At 41.4% G+C, this 16,630-nt stretch overlaps 1 protein-coding gene across 1 annotated transcript; it reads right to left on the bottom strand.

Moving 5' to 3' along the window:
* Positions 1-13,498: 13,498 nt before the first annotated feature.
* Positions 13,499-16,609, bottom strand: LOC121565881 (mitochondrial uncoupling protein 2). Its single transcript, XM_041876237.2, has 8 exons — positions 16,521-16,609; positions 16,174-16,289; positions 15,842-16,059; positions 15,357-15,564; positions 14,981-15,184; positions 14,762-14,863; positions 14,456-14,636; positions 13,499-14,310 (listed from the first exon to the last, which is right to left on the bottom strand). The coding sequence occupies exons 3-8, from the start codon at positions 15,965-15,967 to the stop codon at positions 14,196-14,198; spliced, it is 936 nt and encodes a 311-aa protein (XP_041732171.1). The 5' UTR covers positions 15,968-16,059; positions 16,174-16,289; positions 16,521-16,609; the 3' UTR covers positions 13,499-14,195.
* Positions 16,610-16,630: the final 21 nt, after the last annotated feature.

The raw sequence follows: 16,630 nt of genomic DNA, 5'->3' as shown, positions 1-16,630 counted from the left end.
AATGAGAACCTCCTTCCCTCAACCAGGGCATTGTAAATGGGTCGTGGATGGGTATTCCAGCATGACAATAACCCAAAACACACGGCCAAGGCAACAAAGGAGTGGCTCAAGAAGAAGCACATTAAGGTCCTGGAGTGGCCTAGCCAGTCTCCAGACCTTAATCCCATAGAAAATCTGTGGTGGGAGCTGAAGGTTCGAGTTGCCAAACGTCAGCCCCGAAACCTTAATGACTTGGAGAAGATCTGCAAAGAGGAGTGGAACAAAATCCCTCCTGAGATGTGTGCAAACCTGGTGGCCAACTACAAGAAACGTCTGACCTCTGTGATTGCCAACAAGAGTTTTGCCACCAAGTACTAAGTCATGTTTTGCAGAGGGGTCAAATACTTATTTCCCTCATTAAAATGCAAATAAATTTATAACATTTTTGACATGCGTTTTTCTGGATTTTTGTTGTTGTTATTCTGTCTCTCACTGTTGAAATAAACCTACCATTAAAATTATAGACTGATCATGTCTTTGTCAGTGGGCAAACATACAAAATCAGCAGGGGATCAAATACTTTTTTCCCTCATCAAGCTGCTTCATGCTACAGAAACAGGAGATTCTGCTGTAGAGATTCTGCCCTCAGACAAGGCTTACTTACTTAACCAACATTCAACTGTAACATCTCCCTGATATGGGAGACTACACTAACCTGGCTTTCCAACTTTGAATATTGAAAATATTTTCCAAATGCAATTTTGTAGAATTAAGGCATGCACATGAACTAGAAATAGCTTATTATTTAACAGGGTAAGTCAGAAAAAAAACGGTATGTTATTTGAATTAACTGTAATTGGCTTGTACATTTCTACATGTACAATACAAAACGAAATGACTATGACTTTTATTGGAAATAATAAGTCTAAACGCATCATAGATGACAACTGCCTACCGATTCCTGTCAACACAAACAGCACTAACTGCTAATCCCTCCCAAATCCACCACTAAAACGTTCACACCTACACAAATCAGATTTTCAGCAGCAAATTCATTCAACATAGCAAATTACATAAAGGAAGCATATTCATATTATGGTCATTTTACTTACATATAGCTTGAGGATCCTACATTGCCTGTCAGTGTGGATAAGCTGCATGGTCTGTCCTGCTGATGTTTAAGTGAGAAAACCCCTTTGTGTCTCAGGTCGGGACTTTCACTGCTGAGCCAAAGACTACAGGATTACTCCAGCCTTGAGGATAAACCCTGGCCGTATTTAGCCTCGTTAAGGTTATTCTGAGGGTAGCAATCAGTGTTTACATTGATAAACTTCACCCCTGGGCCAAAGCAACAGGGGAAAAAGGTAAGTGATTGGACATTACGAGTCATGGGGACATTAGGGTTGTGTCCCAAATGGCACCCTATTCCCTACATAGTGCACTACTTTTGACCAAACACCTATGGGCTCTGGTTAAAAGTAGTGCACTATATAGAGAATATGGTACAATTTGGGACACATACTAGGAGTTACGGCCAGGAAACTGTTAGATCTAATGGAGACAGGAGATTGTTAGGAAAACCACTGGAAGGGAAGGAGGAGCAGTGGTGGTGGAACAACCTTCTAATCTGTCTGTGATTTCTCAATGGACAATGCTATAGACATAATGGGAGTTAGCCGAGTTGAGTGTCCCAGTTCTTAAGCTTGCTGTTTACCTCAGAGCAAATTGGCTCAAGTGTTACATAAAACCCCTGGAAAGAAGTTTCCAACACTGAACATAGAATACCAATCAACCAGAAATTGTTGAAGATATTGTTTGTTTGGATAACTTCTAATACAAAACAATAAAATTGTAACAAAATATTTGAAATACAAAATAGCTATTGGATAATTGCAATCAATCCTGTTTATGCCAAAATAAAACTGCAGGTGTAACCTATTCCCAAATACTATATTATCACCATCACAGCCAATGCAATGTTAATCACAGAGTCTACAGGTAACTACAAAGGCAGATGAACCAAAATAACTGACTTTGCTGATAACTACTTAATTGAGGGAAAATATACTTGATACGACTGTGATACGATATGTGGTTCACCCAGCTATCACACATGATTGTGGCTAATGTTAGCAAGGTGGCTAACGTTAGCTAAGTTAGGGTTAGGAGTTACGTTAAAGAGTTAAGGCTAGGGTTAGGGGAAGGGTTGGCTAACATGCTAAGTAGTTACAAAGTAGCTAAAAAGTAGTAAGTAGTTGCAAAATTGCTAATTAGCTCAAATGATAAAGTCCGTGATGAGATTCAAACACGCAACCTTTGTGTTGCTAGACGATCGCGTTATACGCCTACCTATCCACCCCTACCAATCACCATACTTTTGTTTTTGCCTTAAGTAACCTTTTGTCTTATGTACCATACCAAACATAACATATCATACTAATTTGAGTGTCCCTGATTTTTAATTACTATGTTACGTCTAGTCCATGAGACCAGGCTGCAAAATACCCTTCATTTTACATTTAAGTCATTTAGCAGACACCCTTATCCAGAGCGACTTACAGTTAGTGAGTGCATACATTTTTCATACTGGCCCCCAGTGTGAATCGAACCCACAACCCTGGTGTTGCAAGTGCCATGCTCTACCAACTGAGCTACAGGAGGCCCTCCATTGCATTTGTCTTACAGTGCTATGTCATTAATCCAGAGACCGATGTGGATGCATTCTCCTGTCACCCCTTCTCTGATCGACTGCCTGAGCGGTGAGGTTTGCGATAATCAGATTTAATAACTTGTTGTGACAGCAACATATCAAACTAGAATAGACATGACACGTTCATTTCCAACAAGCCCAGTCACATTTTGCAATAATTTAAGATATAGCTATTTACATGTATTATTATTAGTTTTCTTATTCTTAACTGAACTGGTTTAGGCAATACTGTGTACAGTGTTTTTGTAGTAGGTAGACTGACCTGTGTGAAGCTAGCTACAATAAGGATTAGTCACATTAGTGGAATTTGCAGTTTGCCTTCAAAATAAATGTCCCCCTTTGAAAATGATTCAAACAGATACAACTAGTGGAATCATGCCATATTTGGACTAGATCATGCTAAACAAGGTCGGAATGTTGTTATATAAATTCAACAAAATACAATAATTTGAAAAAATCTGTTGAAATCGCACTGTGGATGTATTAGACTTTATAATTGCATTGGGGGCATACTTACGTGCACTGTACAGCCTTACCTATGGATTGTGGGTCCATGAATTGGGGTATCAGCCTACTCAGTGACACCAACAGATTACAATTCTGAAGAGTTTACACAAATATTAGTGTCGTAGCACTTATTGCGGGACTTTGAAACCGGTCTGAAATGAACCACATTAAACTCACCAGTCAACCTACTATAGGGATATTGAACATTCATATTGCAATGTACAGCATTACCTATAGATCTTGGGTCCATGAAATGGGTTCTCAGCCTACTTTGTGACAGGATTTAAGATACCCAATAATGACAAATTGCAATTAATCAGTATTTATCTAAAGAAACAATTTTCCAGAGGGAAGCAGAAAACAGCAACCAAATTGAGCCAATATAGGATCAACTGAAAAATTCTTCCCTGATCTCTCTTTAACACGACAACCGAGCAAGCTTCTGGAAAATACACAAATCATTAACAAACTATTTACAAGAAAAAGTAGATTGACCTATCAGAGCAGCCCCCAACCTGATCTTTAATAACCCCTAAGGTTGATGTCCTTGCCCCCGCGGAAATCTAATTAGCATAATTGGATGCATGTCAATCCATCGCATCCGCCTATATCGCACTGCGGTGAAAGGTGACAGAGCTAGAGTGGTGTTTGTCAGACAATGAGAAAATCGGTCTTCTCTGTTTTGCTCTACGACCCCCACAAGCGTTTTGGGACTCGTCTGAAGTCGGTACAGCCGATCATGTCGGTTGTTTTTCTCTAGGAAGCCCAGGCCTCACAAGACTCGTCTGAAGGTCCCCGTTACCAGTTGAAAAAATTAATGGAAGTATATATGGAGACTGTTTAGTGGCAAAAATAATGAGTTTAATACATAAATAAAATGTTTCCTAATCTTTCTTATATCTCTCTGATATAGGACAGACACTTCAGAACAAACTTCCTTTTGATTTTTTGGGGGGCACTATCTGTTGTTCCATGTCTGTTATTCAATGCGTTTGTATGGGCTAATAGCAGTAAGGCCCAAAATACTTTTAAATCTTTTACATTTTTTGATACTTCAAGGGTTCTTAAAATTCAAAATCCCCCGGCTTAGACAGGCCTTGAGCCACATGCTGTTCAGGCTTTTGTTACAGACCAGTCCAACCACACCTGATTCTACTACTCTTGGTCATTTTGAGCAATTGATTAATAAAATAGGTGTGGTAGAATGGTGATTGAACAAAAGCCTGCTCATCCTGTGGCTCTGAGAGCAGGGTTAGCCACCCACGACAAATACTGTAAGATATGACATACTGTTAGGAAAATACCTGTAAAAAAAAAAGTCATAAGATGTGCTTATGAATATAAACACTATATTTAAAAGAAGATCAGCACAACTTCCACTTTGTACTCTCTTTGTGATTTCAGCTAATTCCAATGGTGAGGAGCATCACGTCTCAAAGGTTCCAGACTTTCAGCTCCTGAAAGACAAAGTTAAACCTCTGAGATTCAAGCACCATCTAAATGTCATTAGATGACTTCATTCATGTAATGATTCATTCAAAAATAATGATTTCACAACAGGCATATCATGAAATGATATCACTCAGCTAGATCTTTCTAAACAAGTACTTTGTTTTCTGTCAATTTATACACGTTTTTTGAAAACTCTTCAGAATTGTAATCTGTTGGTGTCACTGAGTAAGCTGATACGCCATTTCACGGACCCAATATCAATAGGTAAGGCTGTACATTGCAATATGAATGTCAATACGCACAATAGGCTTTAATAGTGAGGTGATTTCCCACAGCTTAAACTCCCTAATATGAGCTATTATGCTAATATTTGTGTAAACTCTTCAGAATTGTAATCTGTTGGTGTCACTGAGTAGGCTGATGCCCCAATTCATGGACCCAAGATCCATAGGTAAGGCTGTACAGTGCATATACACTACCGTTCAAAAGTTTGGGGTCACTTAGACATTTCCTTGTTTTCCATGAAAACATACATGAAATGAGTTTGAATAGGAAATATAGTAAAATGCATAGGAAATGTAGTCATTGACAAGGTTAGAAATCCTCCATTTGAAGCAATTACAGCCTTGCAGACTTTTGGCATTCTAGTTGTCAATTTGTTGAGGTAATCTGAAGAGATTTCACCCCATGCTTCCTGAAGCACATCACACAAATTGGATTGGCTTGATGTGCACTTCTTACGTATCATACGGTCAAGCTGCTCCCACAACAGCTCAATAGGGTTGAGAGCCGGTGACTGTGCTGGCCACTCCATTATAGACAGAATGCCAGCGGACTGCTTCTTCCCTAAATAGTTATTGCATAGTTTGGAGCTGTGCTTTGGGTCATTTTCCTGTTGTAGGAGGAAATTAGCTCCAATCAAGTGCCATCCACAGGGTATGGCAGGGTTCTTCAATTCCGGTCCTGGAGGGCCGAAACACTTCTGTTTTTTATTTCTACCTGGTAGTTAATTGCACTCACCTGGTGTCCCAGGTCTGAATTAGCCCCTGATTAGAAGGAGAGGATGAAAAACAGAGGTGTTTCGGCCCTCCAGGACCGGAATTGAAGAACCCTGGGGTATGGCATGGCGTTGCAAAATGGAGTGATAGCCTTCCTTCTTCAAGATCCTTTTTACTTTGTACAAATCTCCCACTTTACCACCACGAAAGCACCCCCAGACCATCACATTGCCTCCACCATGCTTGACAGATGGCATCAAGCACTCCTCCAGCATCTTTTCATTTGGTCTGCGTCTCACAAATGTTCTTCTTTGTGATCCGAACACCTCAAACTTCGATTTGTCTGTCCATAACACTTTTTTCCAATCTTCCTCTGTCCAGTCTGTGTTCTTTTGCCCATCTTAATCTTTTATTTTTATTGGCCAGTCTGAGATATGGCTTTTTCTTTGCAACTCTGCCTAGAAGGTCAGCATCCCAGAGTCGCCTCTTCACTGTTGACGTTGAGACTGGTGTTTTGCTGGTACTATTTAATGAAGCTGCCAGTTGAGAACCTGTGAGGCGTCTGTTTCTCAAACTAGACACTCTAATGTATTTGTCCTCTTGCTCAGTTGTGCACCGGGGCCTCCCACTCCTCTTTCTATTCTGGCTAGAGCCAGTTTGCGCTGTTCTGTGAAGGGTGTAGTACACAGCGTTGTACGAGATCTTCAGTTTCCTAGCAATTTCTCGCATGGAATAGCCTTCATTTCTCAGAACAAGAATAGACTGACGGGTTTCAGAAGAAAGCTATTTGTTTCTGGCCATTTTGTTTCTGTAATTGAACCCACAATTGCTGATGCTCCAGATACTCAACTAGTCTCAAGAAGGCCAGTTGTATTGCTTCTTTAATCAGCACAACAGTTTTCAGCTGTGCTAACATAATTGCAAAAGGGTTTTCTAATGATCAATTAGCCTTTTAAAATGATAAACTTGGATTAGCAAACACAACGTGCCATTGGAACACAGGACTGATGGTTGCTGATAATGGGCCTCTGTACGCCTATGTAGATATTCCATTACAAATCAGCCGTTTCCAGCTACAATAGCCATTTACAACATTAACAATGTCTACACTGTATTTCTGATCAATTTGCTGTTATTTTAATGGACAATTTTTTTCTTTTTTTTCTTTCGAAAACAAGGACATTTCTAAGTGACCCCAAACTTTTGATTGGTAGTGTACAGTGAGGGAAAAAAGTATTTGATCCCCTGCTGATTTTGTACGTTTGCCCACTGACAAAGAAATGATCCGTCTATAATTTTAATGGTAGGTTTATTTGAACAGTTAGAGACAGAATAACAAAAGAATCCAGAACAACGCACACCAAAAATGTTATAAATTGATTTGCATTTTAATGAGAGAAATAAGTATTTGACCCCCTCACAATCAGAAAGATTTCTGGCTCCCAGGTGTCTTTTATACAGGTAACGAGCTGAGATTAGGAGCACACTCTTGAAGGGAGTGCTCCTAATCTAAGTTTGTTACCTATATAAAAGACACCTGTCCACAGAAGCAATCAATCAATCAGATTCCAAACTCTCCACCATGGCCAAGACCAAAGAGCTCTCCAAGGATGTCAGGGACAAGATTGTAGACCTACACAAGGCTGGAATGGGCTACAAGACCATCGCCAAGCAGCTTGGTGAGAAGGTGACAACAGTTGGTGTGATTATTCGCAAATGGAAGAAACACAAATTAACTGTCAATCTCCCTCGGCCTGGGGCTCCATGCAAGATCTCACCTTGTGGAGTTGCAATGATCATGAGAACAGTGAGGAATCAGCCCAGAACTACACGGGAGGATCTTGTCAATGATCTCAAGGCAGCTGGGACCATAGTCACCAAGAAAAACATTTGGTAGCACACTACGCCGTGAAACTGAAATCCTGCAGCGCCCGCAAGGTCCCCCTGCTCAAGAAAGCACATATACAGGGCTGTCTGAAGTTTGCGAATGAACATCTGAATGATTTAGAGGAGAACTGGGTGAAAGTGTTGTGGTCAGATGAGACCAAAATCGAGCTCTTTGGCATCAACTCAACTCGCTGTGTTTGGAGGAGGAGGAGGAATGCTGCCTATGACCCCAAGAACACCATCCCCACCGTCAAACATGGAGGTGGAAACATTATGCTTTGGGGGTGTTTTTCTGCTAAGGGGACAGGACAACTTCACCGCATCAAAGGGACGATGGACGGGGCCATGTACCGTCAAATCTTGGGTGAGAACCTCCTTCCTTCAGCCAGGGCATTGAAAATGGGTCGTGGATGGGTATTCCAGTATGACAATGACCCAAAACACACGGACAAGGCAACAAAGGAGTGGCTCAAGAAGAAGCACATTAAGGTCCTGGAGTGGCCTAGCCAGTCTCCAGACCTTAATCCCATAGAAAATCTGTGGAGGGAGCTGAAGGTTCGAGTTGCCAAACGTCAGTCTCAAAACCTTAATGACTTGGAGAAGATCTGCAAAGAGGAGTGGAACAAAATCCCTCCTGAGATGTGTGCAAACCTGGTGGCCAACTACAAGAAACGTCTGACCTCTGTGATTGCCAACAAGGGTTTTGCCACCAAGTACTAAGTCATGTTTTGCAGAGGGGTCAAATACTTATTTCCCTCATTAAAATGCAAATAAATTTATAACATTTTTGACATGCGTTTTTCTGGATTATTTTGTTGTTATTCTGTCTCTCACTGTTCAAATAAATCTACCATTAAAATTATAGACTGATCATGTCTTTGTCAGTGGGCAAACGTACAAAATCAACAGGGGATCAAATACTTTTTTCCCTCACTGTAAGTATGTGCGATTTCAACTGATTTTGACTTTTTTTGTGCCAAATTAACTAATTGTCTTTTGTTTAATTTATATAACAACATTCCAAACTTGTTTAGCATTATCTAATCCAAATATGGCATTATTCCACTATTTGTATCACTTTCAATGGTGACTGCAAATTCCACTACTGTGGTTAGCTTCACACAGCTACACTAAACCCTAACCATTTAAATTGTATTTTTATTTAAACCAGGTATGTTGACTGAGAAAACATTGTAATTTAAAGCAATGACCATGGAAATAATTACAGGGGAGACGAGATGAATGAGCCAATTGGAAGCTGGGGATGATTAGGTGGCCATGATGGTATGACAGCCAGATTGGAAATTTAGCCAGGACACCATGGTTAACACCCCTACTCTTACAATAAGTGCCATAGGATCTTTAGTGACCAGAGAGAGTCAGGACACCTGTTCAGCAACCCATTCGAAAGACCCTACACAGAGAAATGTACCCAATCACTGCCCTGGGGCATTGGGATATTTTTTTGGACCAGAGAGAAGAGTGCCTCCTACTGGCCCTCCAAAACAATCTGTTCTCCCATCCAGGGACTGACCAGGACCCACCCTTCTCAGCTTCTGTGGAAAGCCAGCAGTGGGATGCAGGGTGTTAGCAACTTCAATGCGGTAGGGATGTCCCAATGATACCGGATAGCATGGACCATATAGGAGACGGAGTGTTCTGATTGGCCCTGACGCCTTCAGAGCGAGCCTGAAAGCTCCCCCTGTAAAAATAGGTGGGGTTTATGACTTTGTGGTAACTAGTGACGACCCTCCCGCGACGTTCCAGTAATACAGTACTCAATATAATCTCAGAAACACGTGTTCTTCTCAAAACCTACAGCAGAGGTCGACACTTTCCATTTTTATTTTAGAGCGTGGTCTATGTTGCTCTTCATTGGAAGGGTAAACTGCAGTTTGATGGTGAAGATAATGACACTGTCATGTCATTACGGGTTACTGGGGTGATGATCGTTCGTAATTAAGCACCCGGTGCGCACCATGGGGACCAAATAAAGGAACATTTCCAGATAAAAAGTATGTTGCTTGGACATGATGCTCAGGCATTGCGACTCAAAGTTGGTATCTGACCAATTAAGGGTTTTGAGAACTGTTGAATTGCGGGAGCTTCTGCAGGATGAGAAAAAAATTAGCCAGATCATCAGATTCAGCCAAAAGGTATTTTCCCTTTATTTACTGAAAATCTTATACACAGTTTGATGTTACTGTGTGTATAACGAGTATTTTGTTTCTTGTTTTTTAGTGATGCAACTTTCTATTCACTTTAGAATGGGTATATTTTGAGGGTCAGCAAATATTGTAATATAGTTATTAGTTCCTGTAAAATATGACAAAATACAGGATATTATTAGGATCATTAGTAAGAAATGACAAAAACTGTTTTTGGGAAAGTCATTATCCTGTCCAGTTTCAGGGGCTTCAAGGGGCAAAGGAGACTGTGTTGGTCTCCAACAGTAGATTGGCAGAGACCAGTCTCTCTCATGAGCCAGAGCTGAGTACTGGTAAGCTATGGTTAGCCAAGAAGTACCAGGAACTGGAGAAACTTACCAATATCATCCAAGCCTAAGAGAACCAACTTGGTGAGTTTGAAAGTCAAATTGTTTAATATTATTTGGGGGAACATCAAAGTTCCAGAATGCTTGTCATTCTCCCCAACTGCTTCTGCAATTTTGTCAGTTAGTCACAACCGTGTTTATGCCCCTTTTATTATACAAATCTACTGTTGCCTTTCTAGTAGTTTTACTAGATAAACGTAGCCTTGACATGGTCCAGTGGCTTCTCCTGAACAAGCTGGCCCACTCTGAAGAAGAATGTGCAGTAAGGCTGGAATAATTGTGTAACACAAAGGATCAATTAAGCAATCATATTCTTATCACAAACCACAAAGGCCCACTGAGAATCACAATAGTAGGGAGCCTCCGTCAGTTGACTTCCCCCTGAGCCCCCCTCCCAATATCTGCCATGTTTTCTATGGCCTCATCCCTGCTATTATTCTGCCTAATGTCTACCACTCCTTCAGCTCTACTCCGGTCACCTGCCGGATAGGACCACATCATCAACAGTGCTCAACTTATGAGGCCTGTAGCCTCACCTTTTGACACTGGCCAGCCTGTAGGCCTTAGAGCGTATGGAAAGGGACATGCTCCCAGGTGGCCAGCCAGGCCTGTACGTCTGCAGTGACTCAACAACATACAGCCCAGACATCATCAGCAGGACACACCGCCGCATTGACACTGTTGGGTAGAAAGGGCATCAACTGTTACTCTCTGGACTATAATGAATTTGTGTACTTTATGATTGTGTCTGTAAAATAGCACCACACAGTTGAAACAAGTTGATTGACAAAATAAACAAGTTGATTAAGAAGGTTGAATAAACACAACACATTGTGAATTTTGTTTTATATCCAGGCTCCCCGGAAACATGTCATTGTAACATCATACTGTAGGCATCAATGCTTTCTTGGGTTAGGAAAACCCTGATCTCACTGTGCCTCAGTGCAGTAGGTCTCAAGGTGAACTTGAACTCTTCAACTAGCTACACTTGATAGCTCAGATCATCCTCTCTCCACAGAGACTCCTGCTAAGGTCAGCCAAGGACCACGTCTGGAACTGTCAAACTGCGAGCTTCTTCAAGCCTCAAAATTACACATTCACTATACTTTTTATTACATCCAAACCTAATGTTGATTAATTGTTCCGAAAATTCATAATAAAAGCACAGCTGCCTGACTCCATTGAATGACAGGAAAATAACTTCTCACTCAACATCTACAAAACAAAGGAGATGATCGTGGACTTCAGGAAACAGCAGAGGGTGCACCCCCCTATCCACATCGACGGGACCGCAGTGGAGAAGGTGGAAAGCTTCAAGTTCCTTGGCGTACACATCACCGACAAACTGAAATGGTCCACCCACTCAGTGTGGTGAAGAAGGTGCAACAGAGCCTCATCAACCTCAGGAGGCTGAAGAAATTTGGCTTATCACCTAAAACCCTCACAAACTTTTACAGATGCACAATTGAAAGCATCATGTCGGGCAGTATCACCGCCTAGTGCGGCAACTGCACCGCCCACAACCGCAGGGCTCTCCAGAGGGTGGTGCGGTCTGCCGAACGCATTTCCGGGGGCAAACTACCCGCCCTCCAAGACACCTACAGCACCTGATGTCACAGGAAGGATAAAAAGATCATCAAGGACATCAACCACCCGAGCCACTGCCTGTTCACCCCACTATCATCCAGAAGACGAGGTCAGTACAGGTGCATCAAAGCTGGGACCGAGAGAATGAAAAACAGCTTCTATCGCAAGGCCATCAGACTGTTAAATTGCCATCACTAGCACATTAGAGGCTGCTGCTGCCTATTGAAATCACTGGCCACTTTAAGAAATGGAACACTAGTCACTTTAATAATGTTTACATATCTTGCACTACTCATCTCATATGTATATACTGCATTCTATTCTATAATATTCTTCTGTATCTTAGTCCATGCCGCTCTGTCATTGCTTGTCCATATATGAATATATTCTTAAATCCCATTCCTTACTTTTTTGTGTGTATTGGGTATATGTTGTGAAATTGTTAGATATTACTGCACTGTCGGAGCTAGAAGCACAAGCATTTCGCTACACCCGCTATAACATCTGCTAAACACGTGTATGTGACAAATAACATTTGATTTGATTTGACTAACACTGCCTACCGTACTCAATGATGGTCATTTGTTCCCACAGTTATGTGGATCACCAGGCCAAGGATTCGCCTGATCAGCCATAGGGTTAGCCAGACTGCCATCTAACCTAATCAAGCTCACTGCACTAATTAGCTGTCAGAGAGAAGCCAGTGAGTTTACAGGAGCTGATTAGTGATGCGGTGGATGTGAAGGCCTTTGTCAGACAGCTTACTTCTGTTACAGCTATGTCAGCAGCCCCTATTGACCTAAGTGGCTCAAATTGGTCAATTTTCTCATCTGTCAGCTAATCATCACGCGCCTGTCATCTCCACATCTCTGTGTCTCTCCTTTCTCGGTTGAAGTTAATGGGCTCCAATTCTTTTATTTCAATAGGTGAGCACTATACAATTTGCAGGCCACAAATGACCCTACAAATGAGTTTGGATTCAATGACACTATCCCATCACTGAAAGGAACCTCAATGCACAGCAATACCAAATAAGGCTATCACTCAGGAATACATCTTCATGAGGGTGTTTATATTTCCTTCCTAGAACAACTAGCTATGAGTATTGGGATTGTGGTGTATCAGTGTCACTATCCGTTGGTATAGTAGGTATTAGGTGACTCTTAGAGGGGTTTAAGAATACATGTGGGACAGCTTTGGCTGACCTAGTTCTGTAGATGTTCTTTAACTAACAAGCGCCTGTGGGCTGCATTCCAAATGGCACCCTATTCCTCATGGGCCCTGGTCAAAAGTAGTGCACCCCTGCACATCAACTCGGCACTGGTACTCCCTGCATTTAGCCATGTTATTAATTTTTTTACTTGTTATTCACTGTGTATTTATTCCTCGTGTCACTATTTCTATTTTAAAAATATATTTTTTTACTCTGCATTGTTGGAAAAGGACCCGTAAGTAAGCATTTCACTGTCAGTCTACATCTGTTATTTTATTTTAAACCTTTATTTAACTAGGCAAGTCAGTTAAGAACAAATTCTTATTTACAATGACGGCCTACACCAGCCAAACCTGGACGACGCTGGACCAATTGTGCGCTGCCTTATGGGACTCCCAATCACAGCCGGTTGTGATACAGCCTGGAATCGAACCAGGTCTGTAGTGACGGCTCAAGCACTGAGATGCAGTGCCTTAGACCGCTGCGCCACTCATTTTCTAAGTATGTGACAAGTCTGTGACAAATAAATGTTATTTGAATAGGAAATACGGTGTCATTTGGGACGCACCTCTGAACACTAAGCAGAAAAAGGCTACCACAGACAGCCATTCTGAAATTCAGTTATTTTACTAATAATAAATAATATTTTACTTCTAAAATAGCATAACAGGACATAATAAATAACATATTTAGGACATCCTACATTCATAATTCTTTTGGACTCTTCAAGGCTTGGTCCAAAATTGCAGTTACTGCATACCAGCAGTACAAAAGTAATATCAAACAACTTAAAGTTCTCATACGTTTCAAATAGGCATTATAAACAACACAACTTAAATAACATTTGATGGTCACATTATGCAACTTATCGACCAGCGAGGAAGCATAATACAGTATCCCTAACCTAAACGTAAGCTAGATAAACCACTATCACTAGTATATCAGGCCATTCATTCCATTATTGAGTCACAAAGTTGTATCAATAGTCTCTGTGTGGTACAAGGCGACATGGAGTCGCGTGGGGTCACACATCCCTGCAGGGGGCGTACTTTCCTGTCCAGAAGTCAGACTCGTAGCCTGAGTGCCAGTCTGTTTGTGCCATCATGCCAACTCCTTGTCACTCATTGTCAAGGCTTGACAAGGACATCAATGGAGTTGGCAAGAGCACAAACAGATCTGGGACCAGGCTAATACTTGTGTGGTTCCTCCTTTAAATGAAGATGTGCTCTGCCTGTACAGGCGGTCATGGCTTTGAACATCATAGTCAGTAGGAGAAATCCACACAGCAGTCAGTCAGGATGAGACAGGTTAGATAGGACACTCCCAGGACTGCTGTGCTCTCATCACGTGTTTCTTGATTTGCTCATATGTGACAAACATTACAATGTTCCAGGATCCAAGGCGAAGGAAAGAAGGCATGAACCTGGAGGGGAAGGAGAACCAGATTATTTAACCAAGCTGAACGATTTCCTTAATTCACTGTTGATATCTAGGAATGATCTTGATTCAGCCAAAGATGATTTGAAAGCAATTGGAATTTAGAAATGTGGCTTTTCATTACTCCACACCCTTTATAGAAGGCTTTGGGTCCCTCATTTCTCATCATCGTAACAGCACAGTTAATAGCACTGTTGTATTTTCCAGCTGAAGAGTTCATGAACCGGGTCTTCACTACATCTACAGGAGACGCCACAATAGTGGTGATGAAACCGGCACTGAAGGCTGCCGTGAAATGGCAGGGCAGGTTATCTGAAACCCCCCCCCAAAAAACATAAAACATTGAAATTATTGTATTACTTAATATACACTTCGAAGTACTTGAAACTATTCAAATGTACCCTGTGTGGTGTAAAACAAATCACATGCCTGCTTACCAGTCATGATGTTATACTTAAGGATAAGTTCCTTGATGATGTCATAAGTCACCAGCTCCGAACAGTTCACTATGGCGTTACGAGTTATGTTTGGGCCACAACCTGGAAGAGAAATGATGAATGAAACTGGTCATTACAATTTCAGAATCATCTTTGTATGCATGTAAAGCAAATGTAATGTACCAAATTGGACTGAAATTCAAACTGCATTAGGCCTACCTTTCCAGAGCCCTCTGATGCCCTCAGTCCTGGCGATGGTCCTGTAGGCATCCATGGTGCCGCTATATCTCTTCACCCCCTCCCCTTCTGTTCCCCTGACTTGAGCCTGGAACCGTACTTTCACCACGTCTGTTGGCTGAGCAAAGGCTACTGCCATGGCCCCGGTCGTACAGCCTGCCATCAGCCGACTCCCAATGCCTGCATCTATGAGTAGAGAGGAGTAGCGAGGATGAGAGATGCAGTCATAAAACACCCAAGCTACATTATTTCAGCCACATTCATGATCTTCTACTTCCACTAACTCAGATAAAAATGTGATTGAGAGATAAATAAACAGGTATTTTATACCGAAAATGTCTGTTAGGAGGTAACGTACTGTCTGTGCCCCGGGTGTAGAACTGCTTCATGGAGTCATAGAGGCCGATGCGGACCGAGGCGAAGCTCATCTGTCTCTGGAGACCCGCCACCAGGCCGTTATAGAGGCTCCTGGGCCCCTCTGTTTTCACCATGGTGTTAATGGTGCCAAACACACCTCTGTACTTCACCACCATCTTCCCTTCAGAGGACTTGGACTCGCCCTGGATCTAAGACAAACACAAGTTTTATTAATCTTTGTATTGAAAGTAATCCTAGTAACACAATTCAATCAAGACAGGATACCTTTACATAATCATTATATAAAACATGGCTACATTGCAATGACCATACTAGCATACCACTTAAGAGTACATGGCCAATACGTTGCATCATTCTAAATAGTATACTAGTGAAGATAATGGAACAAACAATTACTTACTTTTTTAGCATAATCATGGTTACAAAAATCATTGTACTGTATGTAAAGCATGTGCACCCTCTCACCTGCAACCTAACTTTAGCTGTGTCCAAGGGGAAGGTGATCAGGTCAGCAATACAGGCTGCAGTTCCAGCACCAAAGAACTTAACAGCTGCTGTAGGGGCCAAGTCTGTGGGCTTCACTCCAACCATGACTGAGATGGTGCAGATAATCTCCCAAAGAGAGTACTGAAGGTCTTACAAGTACAGTAGATAGACTGTAGTTAAATAAGTTCTGTCCGTTCCTAAAGAGAATAGAGCAAATAGTAAGTAATCAGGATGAATCAAAGAACAAATAAAGACAGCTTTTTGGTCAGTATCAATGAATAATTATTGTAAGCAGCCCAAATCACACTTACTTGGACAGATGCAAGTGATATTCAAGTTTCAGGTATTGGAAAGTTGTCTTTATGAATGTAAGATCCTCTTGTCTTTTGTTGTTCCATAAAATTGCTCCAAAAAAGCATACCACTGCCTGTGAAACATATGAACATGAAACAAACCAATATGAAAAAAATACTTTGGCAAGCCCTATAAGCATGCGTAAAATTAAAATACGCTTTTAAAATTTGTCGTACAATTTAGGCCCGATCTCAAATTCTAAATTAAAGCAGTAGATAAATGTTAAGCAGACATTAGACAGGCAAAATGGATCTTGAACAAACTAGCAATCAAACAACAAATATTGGTATAACATTAGGCTTACCTGATTGGAATAAAAAGTACTGTAATCCAAAATGTGTTCTATAGAGGAGCACTGGTTTGAGAGAGTTAGGATTTGATTTTCACGCCCAGGGGTGGGTGTGGGTTATTATA

The sequence above is a fragment of the Coregonus clupeaformis genome, chromosome 6 (assembly GCF_020615455.1).
Source record: "Coregonus clupeaformis isolate EN_2021a chromosome 6, ASM2061545v1, whole genome shotgun sequence".
Taxonomy (NCBI): Eukaryota; Metazoa; Chordata; class Actinopteri; order Salmoniformes; family Salmonidae; genus Coregonus; species Coregonus clupeaformis.
This window is presented reverse-complemented; position numbering and strand designations above follow the sequence as displayed.

What these genes read in the sequence shown, in the direction of transcription:
- LOC121565881 (XM_041876237.2), bottom strand. Translation starts at nt 15,967, where the DNA reads ATGGTTGGAGTGAAGCCCACAGACTTGGCCCCTACAGCAGCTGTTAAG. An exon ending in CTACACCCGGGGCACAGACA is followed by an intron (nt 15,185 to 15,356) that starts GTACGTTACCTC and finishes CTCTACTCATAG; the next exon opens with ATGCAGGCATTGGGAGTCGG. An exon ending in CATCAGAGGGCTCTGGAAAG is followed by an intron (nt 14,864 to 14,980) that starts GTAGGCCTAATG and finishes TTTCTCTTCCAG; the next exon opens with GTTGTGGCCCAAACATAACT.